The sequence below is a fragment of the Geotrypetes seraphini genome, chromosome 16 (genome assembly GCF_902459505.1).
Source record: "Geotrypetes seraphini chromosome 16, aGeoSer1.1, whole genome shotgun sequence".
Lineage (NCBI taxonomy): Eukaryota > Metazoa > Chordata > Amphibia > Gymnophiona > Dermophiidae > Geotrypetes > Geotrypetes seraphini.
Window position 1 is genome coordinate 28,988,819 of NC_047099.1, and position 19,057 is coordinate 29,007,875.

Genomic DNA, 19,057 nt, shown 5'->3' on the forward strand with positions numbered 1-19,057 from the left:
CCATTAGTGAGAATACTTGCCTGCTTGTCCTGGGATAAAGCAATGTTACTTACCGTAACAGTTGTTATCCAGGGACAGCAGGCAGCTATTCTCACATCCCACCTGCCTCCCCTGGGTTGGTTTCTCTGCTAGCTATCTGAACTGAGATGCGCCCTGTGCTGGGCGGGAAGGCACTCGTGCATGCGCGGTGCGGGCAACTCGAAACTTCGAGTTTCTTCAAGCAAGACTGCTTGTGAGGTGTCTGCATCGGGGTTCCGTTGGATCACGTCACCCATTAGTGAGAATAGCTGCCTGCTGTCCCTGGATAACAACTGTTACCTTGTTTATGTAACTTTTCTATTTTAGGCTCCTTATCATTCGCTGACTGTCCAGTCTTCTTTCAATGTGAACCGCCTAGAAGTCGCCTGACTATGGCGGTATAGAAAAATAAAGTTATTATTATTATTATTGTCAAAGAATGAACAGAGACCAGGGTGCAATTGGTAAACGGAACTGTACTTGAAACTTGATTGCAGATTTAATTCACAATCTTTTTTTTTTTTTCAACTTATTTTTATTGAAAGTGAAAAAGGTCACAACCAGATAAAATACAAAAGTGTACGACAGTGATGTGAAAACGTCCAAATACAGAAAAGAGACATCAGAAACACTTCCTGAATGCTGAAACTGTTTTCAAGCTTTTTGTGGCCAATTTAAGAATTCTTTCATTATATTCTCTAAACTCTTCATACAAATCTTTTTGTACAAGTGGTGAACGGCTCCAGGTCTCACCCTCCTTCCTCAGCCCGGATGGTTCATAGACAAAATCGCGGGAGACAACGGCGCGCAGACAACTGAGCGCAAGGTTGACGGCGCGCCGAAGAAAAGCACTATTTTAAAGGGTTCCGACGGGGGGGTGTTGGTGGGGAACCCCCCTATTTTACTTAACAGACATCGCGCTGGCGTTGTGGGGGGTTTGGGGGGTTGTAACCCCTCTCATTATACTTGAAACTGAACTTTTTGCCTGTTTTTTAGGGAAAAAGTTCAGTTTTAAGCATAATGTGGGGGGTTACATCCCCCAAACCCCCCCACAACACCAGCGCGATGTCTGTTAAGTAAAGTGGGGGGGTTCCCCACCGACACCCCCCATCGGAGCCCTTTAAAATAGTGCTTTTCTTCGGCGCGCCGTCAACCTTGCGCTCAGTTGTTGGCGCGTCGTTGTCTCGCGCGATTTAGTCCCGTCACCGCCCGGATCCACTCTATCTTTCCCACCAAGAGGAAACACTCCATGCAGGTCTCGCTCTCACAGTTACCCCTTTGAGATGGGTTGCCACACGGTCTTTGTCCTGTCCTCTCCTGCTGACGCCCTTAGAAGAGCAAAGTTCCAATTATTTTCTTGATGAGCATCTCCAAGACCCACCTACATTCCTCAGCCCGGGATAGGGTTACCAGACGTCAAAATTTTCCCGGAGATATCCTCTTTTTAGAGGATATGTCCAGGGATCCAGACAGGCTTTTCAAAACCCTGCATTTTGTACTGGTTTTGAAAAGCTTCCGCCTCGGGACCACGTCGGGAGGACATCTGCACACGTGCGGATGCAGAGCAGTGACGTCATGTGCAAAGCATGTGATGTCACCATGTTGCCTAGGCACACGCCCAGATGCCCTCCTGACGCAGTCCCGAAACCGAGAGCAGGTTGCGGGGGCGGGCTGGTGGGCGAGGCTGGGGTGGAATGGGGCATGACATGGGTGTAACAGGGCAGGGCTGGGTGGAACTGGGTAGGGCTTGGGACCATGCTATCTTCTCGCCAAGCTGGAACCCTCTGCTGTCTGTCCTTCTAGCAAACCTTCATGGACTTTCCATCCACAAGCTGTCAGAAATTTCAGTAGTCTCCCTCAGTACTAGGGTTCTGACGGGAGAATCAGGATGACCAAAATCTAGGGTTACCATTTATTGACACCACCTCAGCACCACCTTTACCCCATCCCTCCAGCTCACAGGCCCACTACTCCAAAATGACAGGCCTTCCCCTTTCCGGTACATCCTGGGATACACACTGATGGGCCTAAGGGCTACCGATCCAGGGCAAGCAGTGGCTTCCCCTATGTCTTTCTCAATAACAGACTATCTGCTCTTATCACAATCTACTACACACATGGATCAATTTATAGATTATCCAACCCACAACTAAATATCTGTAAACAAGGGAATAGCGGATATAAAGGATAATTTATAATGCCTTCATTCAACAATATTTGCAATTAATAATTTAATCCTTATTAATTTAATCTTTATTAATAAAGATTAAATTATTAATTGCAAATATATAAAAATACAACCTACGGCAGAGCTTAATTATTCTCTGAGTGAAAAAATATTTCCTCCTATTGGTTTTAAAAGTATTTCCCTGTAGCTTCATCGAGTGTCCCCCCCCCTCCTAGGGCTCCTTTTACTAAGTTGCGATAGCGTTTTTAGCAGGTGCTGCAGGTTAGCTACGCGTAAAAACTAACGCCAGCTCAATGGCGGCGTTAGCGTCTAGCGTGCGCAGCAAAGCAGTGTGCGCAAAAACCGCTGGTGCAGCTTTTGACGGAGCGAAAAATCGATCCACTTCTACCCGTTCTGCTCCACTCAGGATTTTATAGACTTCAATCCTATCTCCCTCCTCAGCCGTCTCTTTTCCAAGCTGAAGAGCCCTAACCGTTTTCGTCTTTCCTCATACGAGAGGAGTTCCATCCCCTTTACCATGTTGGTCGCTCTTCTTTGAACCTTTTCTAGCGCCGCTATATATCGATGTGATTTTTTTTATTATTTGTGTTTTTCGTACTTTTTGACAGCAATTCTTCCTATTTGATAATGTGCCGTTCAGTGTGTTTTGGCTGTTCTTCACTTTTGAAAATAAAAATTGTTTGAACATAGAGCTTGGTTAGCGTGCGCTGATTTAGCAGTTACATAATCGGCCTCAGCATTTCCCATGTTAGGCCATTTTGAGCTGTGATAAGAGCACAGTAGCACTTACTGCAGCTTAGTAAATGAGCCCTAAAGATTGTTAAACTCACTTATTTTTAAAAACTTTGAAAATAACATGCATTTGTGTACAGAGGTGAGAACACCAATGTCATATGGATGGAATTTTTATTTGCTTTTTGTTAAATGATGTTTCCCTGTTAAGTGCATCCTCGTGTTCAGGTCAGGTCTGAGAAGAATAGTGTAGCATTTGGGGATGAATATACAGCCCAGTAGTCCAGCACTGGAAGCCAGGATGGCAAATATCTCCACGGCCACCATGTATTTGCCTTTGGTGCTCAGGTAGGCCGGGATGAAGGACACCCAGACACTACAGAACACCAGCATGCTGAAAGTGATATGTTGAGCCTCATTGAAACAGTCAGGCAACTTCCGTACGAGAAAAGCCACGATGAAACTTAGAAAAGCCAGAAAACCAATGTACCCAATCACACTATAAAATGCAATGGTGGACCCTTCATTGCACTGTAATATCATCTGCCCAGTTACAGTCTTTGTGTCATACTCCGGGAAGGGAGGAGAGATGAGCAGCCATAAAATGCATATCACAATTTCACCAGAGGAGCAGAGAAGGACTAGATAGCTTGAGACTCTTGTCCCTACCCACTTGCTTAACTTGCTACTCGGCTTGGTAGCACTGAAGGCAATGACAACTGTAACTGCTTTTGCCAATACAGAGGAAACAGCAATGGTAAAAATGATCCCAAAAGCAGCTTGTCTGAGAAGACAGGTCACCCTACCAGCATGACCAATGAACACCAAGGAGCAGAGGAAAGTTAACATGAGGGAGAAGAGGAGGATGTAGCTGAGATCTCGGTTGTTTGCCTTCACCAAAGGTGTGTCCCTGAATTTAATAAAGATTCCCAGAACTAGGGCACTAATTAGGAAGAAGAAGATAGCAATAGAAGCCAAAACTGCACCCAACAGATCGTCATAGGATAAGAAAGTAATGGTTCTTGGGAGACAGTCATCCTGCTTCTCATTTGGCCAGTGATCTTCAGGGCACTTCATGCAATTCTCTGCATCTGTGGAAAATAAAATGTCTTTTTACATCTTACTTTCTTGATTATCTGGACACATTTTTATTTTTGAATTACCCTTTTCTGCTGACTACACAAATTCTGTTGGGTCAACTCATTGGCTGAACAAAATTTATCTGCAAAATTAGAGATGATGCTTGTCATTCAGTTGGAAAATGCTAATATTCGGTGTTGTTATTAAACAAAACTAAGTTAAGAGGTCCTTTTACTAAAAGATGCTAAGTCCCAAAGTGCACTTAGTGCAGCAAAAATAGCTTACCACAAAAGGTGTTGGAGCATATTCTTTTTATTTACCATTTGCCATGCACTAAGGGCTGGATTCTGTAAACAGCGCCGTTATCAGCGGCCACCTATGAAATGGCTGCCAATTGCGTGTCAGTCACCCAACAGCATCATTTACAGAATTGTGGCGCCAGAAATGTAAGTCGGGGTTTTAAAGGCCTGCCTTTCCAGCACCTACCTTTGACAAGAATCGTATTTATGGAGGTGCCTCAGAATGCCTAAGGTCACGTTGCAAAATGCACTAAAGGAGCTCAAGTAGCCCAAACGGGAATACCCCCACAGGGTACACACCTTACCGAGTCTGGGATAGGAGCACACTGTAGTCATGGGGAGTCCGGGACAGGTACACGCTGTAGCTCTGGGTCTAGGGATAGTAAGAGACACGCGAATAATGCTAATGGTGTCCTAGTTGATAAAGAGGGGGAGATATGATCGAGACATTCAAGTATCTCACGGGCCGCATCGAGGTGGAAGAAGATATCTTCTTTTTCAAGGGTCCCGCGGCAACAAGGGGGCATCCGTTGAAAATCAGGGGTGGGAAACTGCACGGTGACACTAGGAAGTTCTTCTTCACTGAAAGGGTGGTTGATCGCTGGAATAGTCTTCCACTTCAGGTTATTGAGGCCAGCAGCGTGCCAGATTTTAAGGTCAAATGGGATAGACATGTGGGATCTATCCGCAAAGATAGATAGGGAGGGTCATTGGGGTGGGCAGACTTGGTGGGCCGTGGCCCTTATCTGCCGTCTATTTCTATGTTTCTATTTTTCTATACTTTGACCTGAGGCGTTCTAAGGCACCTCTGTAGACACGATGAAGGGGCTATTTTTCTAGGTGCTTGTAGTCACCTACATTATTTTCTTAAACAATGTTTAAAAACACTTGTAAATGGTCTTTACCAATAAAGTTAGATGCTGGTAGGGCACCTTCTAATGCCTAACTTTAGGCGCCATTTATATAATATGGGGCCCATAATTAAAAAAAAAAATAGATGTCCTAATCACCAGGATATCCAAGTGCTGATAATCAAAACTGTCTTTTTGTACGTCTAGCGAGGTGTTCCAACTTCTGTACATTCAGAGCACAAGATGGGCATGGTGGACTTTGGGCGGTCACAAGGGTGGGTTAGACATGGATGCCTTGCAGCGATAATCAAACATTTTTCAAGACATGCGACACGTTTGATAAAAGAGATGGAAAACCTCTCATACGCTGAGAGATTGAAGAAACTGGGTCTCTTTTCCCTGGAGAAGAGGAGACTTAGAGGGGATATGAAAGAGACTTACAAGATCATTAAGGGCATAGAGAGAGTAGAGAGGGACAGATTCTTCAAACTTTCGAAAAATAAAAGAACAAGAGGGCATTCGGAAAAGTTGAAAGGGGACAGATTCAAAACGAATGCTAGGAAGTTCTTCTTTACCCAACGTGTGGTGGACACCTGGAATGCGCTTCCAGAGGGCGTAATAGGGCAGAGTAAGGTACTGGGGTTCAAGAAAGGATTGGACAATTTCCTGCTGGAAAAGGGGATAGAGGGGTATAAATAGAGGATTACTACACAGGTCCTGGACCTGTTGGGCCGCCGCGTGAGCGGACTTCTGGGCATGATGGACCTCAGGTCTGACCCAGCGGAGGCATTGCTTATGTTCTTATGTTCTTATGCTGGATGGAACTTCTACGTTTGGAACTAGACCTGTTTCAGAAGGGTCTAAATGACACAAAGTTTCCCAAACTGACCAGGTGACCACTGCATGCATCAAGGTAACTCCTCCGGTGCTCACTAATCCCCTTACACCCACAAATATCAGAATACAAATGTACATTCCTATCTCCAGAACATCAGCACCTAGTTTTGGAAAGCCTAGTAGATCTGCACACAGGTGTCTTAAGTAGCCTGGTGGGTGAGCTAGTGAACCATAGAGAGGAGTAGCAAGTCCCGTAAGCCACTCTAACCACTACATTTATGGTAGAAAATGTGATCCCACCAAAACCCTATAGGCCAAAACCCTATAGTGCTACCTGCAGCCATAAGGGCTATTGGGGTTGTAGACTGGTGGGTATCGTGGGTTTTGGGGGGCCCACCATAACCTATAATGGAGTTCTGATGAGATGTTTATCTTGAACCCATTTTGTGAAGTTCACAGCAGAGCCCTCTATGGTGCCCCATTGCTCTGTTGTCATGTCTGAGTGGACAGTCCATTACAGGACTGGCCCCTCCCACATCCAAATGGTCTTGTTCTGGGCACTTGGAACTTGGATGAAATTTTGATCAAAAATGTGGTATTGGTGGTCTGGGTGTCCCAGTAGTCTGGACATCCAGATACAGGATTTAAATTAAAAAGAATTCTAGACATATGGTGGTTTGTGTTTTGAAAATAGGCATTTTATTATTGCCGATTTTGGACGTCTTGTACCGTATGTCCAAATCAGACTTAGACGTATGTTTTGAAAATGCCCCTCTACGGGCTTAAGTGCATGATTTTTTAATTTTTTTTTTGTCAAAAATTATTTTTGGGAGCGGGCCTGTCATGGTCAAAGAATGCATTACTGAAGTAATGCTGTATAATAGTCTTGTGCTACCTGAATAATTCAGACCTAATGTGAGAGCAGTTAGCGGCTCCTTAATAGGAGGTGATAAATGTTCCCATTGGTGCAGATAAAGTGTGCTAATACTAATAATAACATTAATACACAACCTGCATATCAAAAAGGGAAAAAGACTTATTTTACTGGCATAGTGAAAATGGACTTCTCACCATAATATCACTGATGCAGTGTTCTAGTTTTCTAAGTGTTGTCCCATAGAGAAGATATTCTGTTTGGCACTGCAATTATATGATATCTGTGTAAATTAATCCTTGTATTTAGCATCTGGCCTGTTTCTTCAATGTAGCATCCTTCTATGCTGCAACAGATATTTAACATTTCTATAGCAAGGGCAGAGGGGCCCAAAATCACATTGCAAACGTGAGATGGATCATAGAAAAGGTGAGAGAGTACCAGAAGATCTGCCTGTGCTTTATTGATTATACCAAGGCTTTTGACTGTGTTGAGCATGACAAGCTTTGAAAAGCACTGAGTGAGGTAGGAGTGCCAGAGCACCTGATCAGGTTAATCAGATCACTTTACTATGATCAAGAAGCTACAGTGTGAACCAGGAATGGAGATATAGAATTGCTCATGATCAAAAAGGGTACAAGACAAGGCTGCATCCTCTCGCCTTTTCTTTTCAACCTCTAATCAGAAGTAATCATGAGGAAGCTGGACTTAGATGATTCGAGTGTTGGGCTAAAATTAGGTGTAAAAACCACCAGCAATCTGATTTTTTTAGGTGCCAATATTCGGGTGCCATTTACTGACTCTAATCCTAAATATGGAGTAACCAATTTAAAACGCATGCTAACAACGTGCACTAAATCTTAAAATGCCTATTCTATTCCTATGGGTGTCTTAGCATTTAGCATTCACTAATCATTAGCACAAGCTAAACCACTTATAGTGGCCAAAGATGGTCTATGAGGGTCCACTGAAAAGTTCTCAGCCCAACCAAGAAGAGAATGATATGGAACCATGGTACTTCCAAAGTATTCCACACTTTTCTTGATATTTTTTATTTGAATGATATGAAAAGTGTCAAGAAAAGTGTAGAATAACTTGTAAGAGAACCATAGCGACTACTTTCAACTTCAGGAAAGGAAACTACGAAGCAATGAGGGAAATGGTAAGAAAGAAACTTAGGAACACTTCCAAAAAATGGCAAATGGTAGAACATGCCTGGTCTTTTCTCAAGAACACGGTGAGCGAGGCGCAAAATCTGTATATCCCCAGATTCAGAAAGGGGTGCAAAAAGAGTTGAACAAAAGACCCGGTGTGGATAACTAAAATAGTGAAGGAAGCGATAGGCAATAAAAAAATTCATTCAGGAAATGGAAAAAGGACAAAACTGAGGGGAACTGGAAAGAGCACAGGAAGTATCAAAAAGAATGTCACCGAGTGGTTTGAAAAGCCAAAAGAGAGTATGAAGAAAGGCTAGCCAGGGAAGCACGAAATTTCAAACCGTTCTTTAGATATGTTAAAGGGAAGCAACCGGCTAGGGAGGAGATGGGACCACTGGACGACGGAGATAGGAAGGGAGTGGTGAAGGAGGAGAAAGAAGTGGCAGAAAGACTTAACATGTTCTTTTCATCTGTATTCACAAACGAAGACACATCCAACATACCGGAACCTGAGCAATTCTTCAATGGAAATCAAGCAGAAAAATTAACATCCATGGAAGTGAGCCTTGAAGATATACGCAGACAGATAGAAAAACTAAAAACTGACAAATCCCCGGGTCCGGACGGAATCCATCCAAGGGTTCTGAAGGAATTAAAGGAGGAGATAGCGGAACTACTGCAGCAAATCTATCCCTGAAAACAAGCATGATCCCAGAGGACTGGAAGATAGCCAACGTTATGCCCATCTTTAAAAAGGGATCAAGAGGTGACCCGGGAAACTACAGACCGGTGAGTCTGACCTTGGTTCCGGGGAAAATGGCAGAAGTACTGAAAAAAGAAAACATCGATGAACATTTTGAAAGAAACGAACTTCTGATAACCAGCCAACATGGTTTCTGCAAGGGGAGATCATGCCTAACGAACTTATTGCACTTCTTCGAAGGAATTAACAAACGGATGGACAAAGGAGACCCCATAGATATCATATATCTAGATTTCCAAAAAGCCTTTGACAAGGTGCCCCATGAACGCCTACTCCGGAAACTGAAGAACCATGGGGTGGAAGGAGATGTACATAGATGGATCAGAAACTGGTTGGCGGGTAGGAAACAGATGGTAGGAGTGAAGGGCCACTACTCGGACTGGAGGAGGGTTACGAGTGGGGTCCCGCGGGCTCGGTGCTCGGGCTGCTGCTATTTAATATATTCATAAATGATCTAGAAACAGGGACAAAGTGCGAAATAATAAAATTTGCAGACGACACCAAACTATTTAGTAGAGCTCGGACTAAAGAGGACTGTGAAGAATTGCAAAGGGACTTGAACAAACTAGGGGAATGGGCGACGAGATGGCAGATGAAGTTCAACGTTGAGAAATGTAAAGTATTAAATGTGGGAAACAGAAACCCGAGGTACAACTATATGATGGGAGGGATGTTATTAAATGAGAGTACCCAAGAAAGGGACTTGGGGATAATGGTGGACATGACAATGAAGCCGACGGCACAGTGCGCAGCAGCTGCTAAGAAGGCAAACAGAATGCTAGGCATAATCAAGAAGGGTATTACAACCAGAACGAAAGAAGTTATCCTGCCATTGTATCGGGCAATGGTGCGTCCGCATCTGGAGTACTGCGTCCAATATTGGTCGCCGTACCTTAAGAAGGACATGGCGTTACTCGAGAGGGTTCAGAGGAGAGCGACGCACCTGATAAAGGGGATGGAAAACCTTTCATACGCTGAGAGATTGGAGAAACTAGGTCTCTTTTCCCTGGAGAAGAGGAGACTTAGAGGGGATATGATAGAGACTTACAAGATCATGAAGGGCATAGAGAGAGTGGAGAGGGAGAGAAAGGGAGACAAAGAGAAAGAGAGAGAGAGAGACGGAGAGAGACAGAAAGAGAGAGAGAGAGAAAGAGAAAGATATAGAGAAAGATTGGAGAAACTGGGTCCCTTTTCCCTGGAGAAGAGGAGACTTAGAGGGGATATCATAGAGACTTACAAGATCATGAAGGGCATAGAGAGAGTGGAGAGGGAGAGAAAGGGAGACAAAGAGAAAGAGAGAGAGAGAGAGACGGAGAGAGACAGAAAGAGAGAGAGAGAGAAAGAGAAAGATATAGAGAAAGATTGGAGAAACTGGGTCCCTTTTCCCTGGAGAAGAGGAGACTTAGAGGGGATATGATAGAGACTTATAAGATCATGAAGGGCATAGAGAGAGTAGAGAGGGACAGATTCCTCAAACTTTTGAATAATAAAAGAACAAGAGGGCATTCAGAAAAGTTGAAAGGGGACAGATTCAAAACGAATGCTAGGAAGTTCTTTACCTAAGGTGTTTTGGACACCTGGAATGCCCTTCCAGAGAGCGTAATAGGGCAGAGTACGGTACTGGGGGTTCAAAAAGGATTGGACAATTTCCTGCTGGAAAAGGGGATAGAGGGGTATAGATAGATGATTACTGCACAGGTCCTGGACCCGTTGGGCTGCCGCATGAGCAGACTGCTGGGCATGCTGGTACCTCAGGTCTGACTCAGCAGATGCATTGCTTATGTCCTTATGTTCTTATGAATCTCTCCACTGATGGTAATAGGTGGGAGCCACAGTGCAAGTGTACATGTATCCAGTCTTTCATTTCAAGACTGTGCAATTCAGGAATTTATCTGTATTCATATTGAAATTATCCTTGCTGAAGAGATTCCAGGATATTTTTTTGCATGTGAACATATGAGATGCTGGATGTTTGCCTTTATTGTATGAGAATAAGTTGTCAGGATCTGTTGAGAAACAACCCCTGTTCCTCTTGGTTGCAGACTACACCTTTCCCCACTGTGTTATAAAGAGTCTGGTTCTTATAGCCTATATCTGAATAACGTATTAGGTAACTTGCATGAAGATTACAGAGTGTTCTCAATGATGAAAGAGCCTTGACTATATTTCCATTCATTTCTGGGTTAGCTGCTGGTTCTTGAAGACTCTTTGTTTCTTAATGCTGAAAAATTCTTGAATATTAGATTTTTAGCTTCTTCATCTTCTTAACCTGAAGGGACAGACAAGTCTCCCTGTCATTTGATTGGCTCTTGGCCTGCGTGCTCCTGTATTCTTGCCTGTACTTATAGAGAGGATATGCATAGTCTGAAAATGATAAATGACATGATTTGCCCACCTGTTGTGTTGGAGAATTCTCCTGCAGAGCAAGGGACACAGTCAAAGCAGCAGACCGGCTTCTCAGGTAAAGCAATTTTCCTGTATCCAGGAGCACAGCTCTCAGAGCACACAGATCGAGGGGTCTGAAAAGAGGAGAAATATAGTCATATTCCAAAGACTCTGGGCCTCATTGTTTCACTAAGGAAATACTTTTTTTAACAGAAAGGGTGGTAGATGCATGGAACATTCTCCCAAAAGAAGTGGTAGAGACAGAGTCTGTGTCTGAATTCAAAAGGGCCTGGGATAGGCATGTTGGATCTCTCGGAGAGAGAAAGAGATAATGGTTACTGCGGATGGGCAGACTAGATGGGCCATTTGACCCTTATCTGCCATCATGTTTCTACGTTATTATCTCAATATTTAATAGCTTAATAATTCAGAGCCTTTTTCCTTTCTGCTATCAGACCCTTTGGTGTACTAATTGTAAACTCCTTGAATTCTGACTGATGCAATTGTCTGAGTCTTGCTACATCTGAATAAATGAAACCAACATTCCAACCATTGTGTTGCAAATTTCTTCATACCACATCATGATGGCTGAAATGTTGGTTCAACTTTTTCAGACGTGGCAAGACCTAGGCAACTGCAACCATCATGACATGGTCTACCCAAAAAGACATGGTCTACTCAAAAAGAACATTAGAAAATGACAAGCCTGGTTAAAGTATGAATTCCACAAGATGGCACTTGAGTTCAGTAAGAACTGATGGCCCTCTGGAGCTGATTGATTGAAGCTTCCAATTTTGACGCTGCTTAAGGAACCATCCTGCAGTTGGACCAAGTTTACAATGTCATAGTACACGGGCACATTTCCTTTGTCATCAAAGAAGATCTCATGTCCACCAGGGGTTTTGAAGTGAACCGTTTTAATGTACTGGTTAAGCTACACATGGAAATAAATGGTTAGAAATCTATATCTGAAACTTAAAGTTGAAAGTCCACAATTGGTATTTTTTTTATCCAGAATTAATTTTTTATTTAAAAATACTTTACAAATATATAGAAAAATCTTTCACTATATCAATGCAATATCTTTACTATAAGAAGTGGAAAAGAAAAACAAAAGATGACAACCTTCACCCAGGCATCATTGTTAAATTGTGAGCCCACTAGGACAGATAGGGAAAATATACTACCCTGAACTTCTCCAAGATAGGATGATATATCAAATGCCAATGAACATAAGCACAGATGTGGAATTAGCTCGTGCCTTTTCCGTAGTATTTCATGAGTTATAGTCAAGTAAAGTAGATATTTCTCTGTTCCTAGATGACTTACAATCACAGGTCTCAAATTACTAAATTGTGTGCTAACATATCATTTACCACTCTCCTATTTTATGCAATTAAATCTTTTTAATGGCACACATTGACCACATTGGTACAGTTTTGTAAATTTAAGTGCATGTTTGTACATAAATCAGTGGAGGATGTGAAAGACCAAGAGGTAGGCAGAGAATACCTGGTGTGTTACAGAATACTAGCCTATGCACGGGTAGAAGACACCACTGCATGGTACTTATCCACGTATGTGGTAGCTGTGATTTTATATGTGCATATATTCCCTTTAGCGCCTATATGAAAGGGGGTCACACCCATGAGTAGATATGTGCATAATTTACATGCAAAAGAGATGCCTTCTAAGGGGTACAAAATAGTCCATCTGCAGATCAGACATGATGTCTCACATCCTGGAGATGTATGTGTGGTCCCTTGGATGGTGTCATCAAGTGTGTTTTGACTTTCTAGATCAAGAAGATGATTTTCTCAGAGCTTTTGAGCAGGGAGGGTATACATCTATCAAAGAAGGGAAGAAGTGTCTTTGGTGGCAAGCTGGCTAGTCTACTGAAGAGGGTTTTGAACTAGAATTGTTGGGGAGGGTGATCAAAGCTCCCAGGTGAGTATAAACCCCCAGATAAGTGAATCACTAAATACCTCTACACAAATGGGAAAAGGGGACAATGTATGGAAAGCAGTATATACTCGTACTAATGTTTGATGTATGGAAAACAAGATTCTTGATCTAGAGGTTGTGATGGAAGAGGCTGACTTGGATTTAGTGTTCATGCATAACCATGTCTGAGATATATTTATTCCAGGCTATAAGCTGTTTAGGAAAGACAGGAAAGGAAGAAATAGAGGAGAAGTGGTGTTATATATTAAAGATCATATTAAAACCACAACTGTTTCAGCAGTTGGAAATGGAACCCACGTGGGATGGGGCTATACTGAACTTAGTGCTTATAAATGGGGAAAGTGTTTCTGATGTTACAGTGTCTGATTTTATCTGGCAACCAGTCATCACCTCAAGGTGTGCTTTAACATTAACACTCTGTGAAATATACCAGAAACTCTCAAAGGGATTTAAACAATAACCAAAACCTCATTTGTAAAAAGCTGCCAAGTATAGTGAGGTTAATAGCAATATTTGGGGGGGGGGCTGTGTTCATTAAAATTCTGTGTTTAAAGTTGTTAGATTTATATGAAAAAAATGTTTAGATTTTCCAAAATGAAGAATTTCAGTAGGGGGAACCGACCGAAGGTGGTATCCCCGGTAAATCAATGTGCAGCGCACCCTCAGAATACCAGCTGAAAGAAGAATGTGACGTAATTGTTGCAAGAAACCTTTTTGCTCCAAATATGTGAAAATGGAAGAAAGGTAAAAAGGAACACTTAGGGCTCCTTTTACTAAGCTGCGATAGCGATTTTCGCGCACGCTAGACGCTAACGCCAGCATTGAGCTGGCGTTAGTTCCAGCCGCGTAGCGGGGGTTTAGCGCACGCTAAAATTCTGCGTGCGCTAAAAGCGCTATCGCAGCTTAGTAAAAGGAGCCCTTACTGTCAAACGCAAAAGACGGCTAGAGGAAGGTCTTTTTTAGTTCTGTTGTTATTTTTTTTTTTTAATTTATATTGTTTAATTAGTCATTGCACTTTGTCATTTAAGCCATAGGGATGATACAATATCAAATAAAATATGAAAAACTGTTATTTTTTTTCAAAAAAAGATAAATGGAGAAAAAGTGATATAGCAGCGGACTCGTGCTCTTGACCTGAGGGTGCGCAGCACATTGATTCTCCGGGGTTACAGTCTTCGGTCGGTTCCCCCCTGCTGAAATTCTCCAGACCATCAAAAATATTGATATTAACCTCGCTGTATTTGGGAGCCTTTTACAAACGAGGTTTTGGTCATTGTGGTTTAACATTAAGACAGGTGTTGAGAGAGCTCATTCAAAAGTAAAGGTTCTAGGCGGATTACATCTAGGTTCTAGGCGGAAACAAAAGCAAGAGGGCACGCAAGAAAACTGAAGGGAGACAGATTCAAAACAAATGCTAGGAAGTTCTTCTTCAGCCAGCGGGTGGTGGATACCTGGAATGCGCTTCCGGGGGAGGTGGTAGAGCAGAGTACGATTTTGGGTTTCAAAAAGGGGTTGGACATGTTCCTAAAGGAAAAGGGGATTGAGGGGTATAGCTAGAGGGGCACTATAAAGGATAAAATGTCTGGTTACAGAATTTGGGCCTGAATATCTGTGTTCTGGTTACCTCCCACTAGATAACTTGTTAGTAGCTAACCAGGTAAATTTAGGAAGAACTTTTTTTCTGACCCAATTTTACTGTTAACTAACTGGGGTAGCAGGATGGAAATCACCACTAACTAGTTAGCTTCAGGTTTCACCCTGACTCTGCTCCAGTTCTGCCTTTGGACCACCCAGCACTAACCAGAAAGTGATGCAGTAGTTACGGTTGATATTCACAGGCACTATCTGGGTAAGAGCCGCTGAATACGGATGGATGACTAGCTTAGCAGGCTTTAACCAGACAAGATCTTCTCCTGCTCAGTTCAACCCTGCTGAATATCTACCCAATTATTTATTAGAAAAGAATCGGTCTGGAGAATTTTACCTGCCATGGTTGGAATTCCATTTTCAGATCCCCTCCATGTTGGAATTTGACTATGTACATGTTGTGCAAAGCATGGGCCAAGATATAGATCGAGGTGTACAGGCTATGAGTGAACTGAAAATTATCCACATCAAGTTTCAAACGTAGAATATTAGACAGTGTCTCCTTCCCTGTGCATAAATTGGACGATGTATCACAGTTGTATGCCTCCTTCAAGAGAAACTGCAGGAAAGAGGGTTCTAGGAATGTGGATGGATTGATACTGTAGAGGAAATCTTTGAATCCTGGAATCTTTCCTTTAGCAATGGTGAATGCCAGAGATCCACTCAATGGTTCGCAAGCTGGAATCATAAATGGTCTGTTAAAGTTTTTAAGGGAAGAAATGGCAACAGAGATGAACCACATTTTACCTTTAATGTTTCTCAAGATTTGGTAGTAGCAAAAAAGTGATGCCAAAATACGACTAGAGCTGTAGATAATAACCATCTTGGCTAATGACTTAGAGATATTGTCAGCAGCTGCTGTAATTTTTTGAACGGGTACCACTGCACGGAAGTAGACCAAGGGCATTGTTTCCACAAAAGCTACACAATTGCCACTCCTGATGATCTCCCTCTTCAGTTCTTCACTGTCCCTCTGATCACTCTCATCGTCTGACGTGAAAATCCCCACCCAGTTCCATCCAAAGAAATTCAGGAGCTGAATCAAACCCTGATTTTGAGCATAACCATTAAGGACGGTGCGATAAAAGAATGGGAACTCAATTCGGTCATTGAAAGGTCGATTCATCACTCCATAACTGATCTGCATTAAAAACAAAAATGCAAACAAGGGAATTCTTCAAATTTAAGTTGAAGCAAATGGGCGTATTGACGAATTGGACACACAGTTGAATATACAGGCTCCAAAGAAAAAGGTAAAACCTTTGTTTTGCTTTAGTTTTGTGATAGACAAGAGCCTCATATTTGATTTATATGTTTCTAATATAAAAAGTGATCCTTTTTCACTTCAAGACTTTGAACAGTTTGCCCTCTTTTAGATAAAAGGATCCTATACTTTGCAATTAACTCGTTGCATTAGGCTCTGAGACCATCACAGGCTTGAAGATATTGGCACAAGACCCTGCAGCTATACCAACCCATTTAAGAGCCATTTTGTTAAGAAGGAAAATGGAGTATACTGTGGAAAAATACAATTACTATTTCTCAGTGTTTTCTTTTGATTTCCTAATGATTTTATAACAAACTGATTGAGATAAACATAATGGCATATCTCTCATATTCCAACAAAGGAAAACTTTTTTTTTTAAATCCATGCATTGAGCATTTGTTAACTATATTGCTATGCCTTTAACACCACCTTATAAATGCCCCTACTCACGCAAAAGGACACACTCTAGATATGATTTTCATTTCCACCATCATCAGCTCCTGGGTTTCCACTCCTACACTTACAACAGTCCCGTGGTAAGACCATACACTAATTATCTTACAATATTCCTGATACTATCTTATATTGTAAATCGAGCAATGTACTTTTAACTTGTTTTATATTACTAGAAAATTACTGTTTTTCATCAATTGTTCTACCAGTTTAATATCACAATTGTTCTGTAAATGTATTTTTCCCCCTTTTGGGTTTTACAAAATTTCAATAAATTTTCATGGTAAAAAAAAAACCCCTGGTACACAGCGGAACTAGCCCTTATCAAAAAACAATTACTAGAGGGGGCGCTAGCGAGCACCACAGTAAATGACTGTATAGTGGCTGAGCTCTGCAGAATGGAAACCTAAAAAGCTTTCATTATCACTGCTAACGAGTGCATTTTACTGCTAACCTTTAACATTGAGTCTGCTAATGATGGCTGCTTCCAAAACTGGAAAACAGAAGAGCGTGGAACTGATCTCACCGCAAAAAAATCCTCCATCTAAGGAAGAAGGTGAATCTTTACAAACTGTCATGGCGGAACTTCGCGCCATGCGCGACCTCCTGGCTAATACAACCCAGAACACCGAAGACATAAAAGCTGACCTTGCCTCCCTCACTGTCGAAATGGCGGTGTGCCGTTCTAGACTCGATACGGCGGAGCAGAAAATAGAATCGAATGAGGCAAATATCAAATCATTACGGCGCCAATTCTAAAAGGTTGCCATCTTGCAACAGGAGCTTGAAGACGCCCAAAACCGATCTCATAGGAATAACGTACATGTACTGGGCATTCCGGAAGTGTGGGAAGGCAAAGACACTATAGCTTTTCTCCAAATGATCCTGCCGAAACTTCTCAACATCGAGTTTAAACATGAAATGGAAATCGACCGAGCTCACCGGGTGCCTACACACAAGATGGATGCCAATGCAAAATACCCAAGGCCCATAGTTGTCTGACTGCTGCACTATACTCAGGTGATGGAGATTATGCGCCAAGCGAAACTACAACACCCTTTGAAATTTGAAGGACATAACATTCTCATCGTTCCTGACCTATCCAAGCACACTGCCAAGAGACGAAAATTGCTCTTAGAATACCTTCCCAAGCTCAAGCATATCAGTGCGAAATACGGCATGCTTTATCCAGCTACTCTCCGGGTTACGTTTAATAACACTACAAAGAACTTTACTCACCCTCATGAACTGGCGGACTATTTGGAGGCCCAAGCACCGAGCTCTATAGACAAAACATGAGCTCCCCTCCATTCAAATGATGCTATCTCTGCATTTTGCCTCTCCATGGTTTGTTTAGCAGTTCTTCTACGCTCTGTTAGCGATATGAGTTACATGAATACTCTATTTCTGAGTAATCTGTTGTTAATATTGCACATGCTTCACTTTGCAGTTCTTTATTGAGCTCCTGTTTGTGAGCAACGAACATGATCCTCTTTTTTTGTTTTGTTTTGTGGATATCCGGGCAGCGTTGAACCGGCCGCTGTCTGCCTGTGTGGCCTCTCTATCCCTTTGTATTCTCCTGTCCCTGTGTCTGTCACTTCTTCTCCTTACCACTTTGTCAGATTTCTTTGAGTTTTCTTTCATGTACTTCGCTCATCTTTCCTCTTTTATTACTCTCCCTACTACAATTCTTTCTGTGTGCGCTAACCTGATTTACCTTCATTTTCAGTTTCTGGTTTGCATTTGGATATTAACTGTGCAAAGCTTTGTGTCTTTCAACGCTGGCACAATATATACATTCTGCTAGTCATACTGTACTTGACCCTGGGCATACGGTCACTGTTACTAATAGGAAGGGACCTCCAAAAGGTGATTTGGTTTCCTGTGCTACTGATGTTGATGCTGTCTCATTGTACTGTCCTTACTTATACTGTGCAATGCATTTCACAGTATACTACACGGCTTATTTGGCGTCATACAATAATTATATTACTTTTCATTCAGTCCTCAATGTTGATCTCTTTATATTAATATGACACTATCTTTCTGCTCCCTTAACGTTAAGGGACTCAATAACCCAGTCAAACAACAAAAAATATGTGACTATATAACCCACCTTTAACCAGATGTTACCCTACTACAAGAATCTCATTTATGAGATAGGGACTCTACCAATTATGTTTTCTCCTGCTATTGAGAAAAAGAATGGGGTTATGGTGATTGTGAAGCGTAGACAGGACATTCAGTGGATTTCTCACAGTACTGACCTTCATGGCAGATGGGTCAAGGTTCTTCTGGATGTGAACGGAATATCTCTTACCTGTATCAATGTTTACGCTCCCAATGTAGATATACCCACTTTCTTTGATGACCTGGCCGTCCAGATATCTTCATCACCCAATAAGTTTTATATATTAGGAGGGTACTTTAATTTAATTTTAGATCCTGCATGTGATCGCCAATCCCATGCACAATACAAAAAATCCAGATCCAGGCACAAATTACATGATCTTATCACTCAATTTGATTTAATAGACTCAT

General features: G+C 42.2%; 1 protein-coding gene across 1 annotated transcript; it reads right to left on the minus strand.

The window, feature by feature from the left end:
- Positions 1 to 3,112: 3,112 nt before the first annotated feature.
- LOC117349790 (vomeronasal type-2 receptor 26-like) lies at positions 3,113 to 16,286 on the minus strand. Its single transcript, XM_033923384.1, has 4 exons — positions 16,272 to 16,286; positions 15,134 to 15,937; positions 11,195 to 11,318; positions 3,113 to 4,029 (listed from the first exon to the last, which is right to left on the minus strand). Exons 1-4 carry the CDS (start codon positions 16,284 to 16,286, stop codon positions 3,113 to 3,115), a joined length of 1,860 nt encoding a protein of 619 aa, XP_033779275.1.
- Positions 16,287 to 19,057: the final 2,771 nt, after the last annotated feature.

What these genes read in the sequence shown, in the direction of transcription:
- LOC117349790 (XM_033923384.1), bottom strand. An exon ending in TGGAATTCCAACCATGGCAG is followed by an intron (nt 11,319 to 15,133) that starts GTAAAATTCTCC and finishes TCCTCTTTTCAG; the next exon opens with ACCCCTCGATCTGTGTGCTC. An exon ending in AGAATTCTCCAACACAACAG is followed by an intron (nt 4,030 to 11,194) that starts GTGGGCAAATCA and finishes TATTTTCCACAG; the next exon opens with ATGCAGAGAATTGCATGAAG.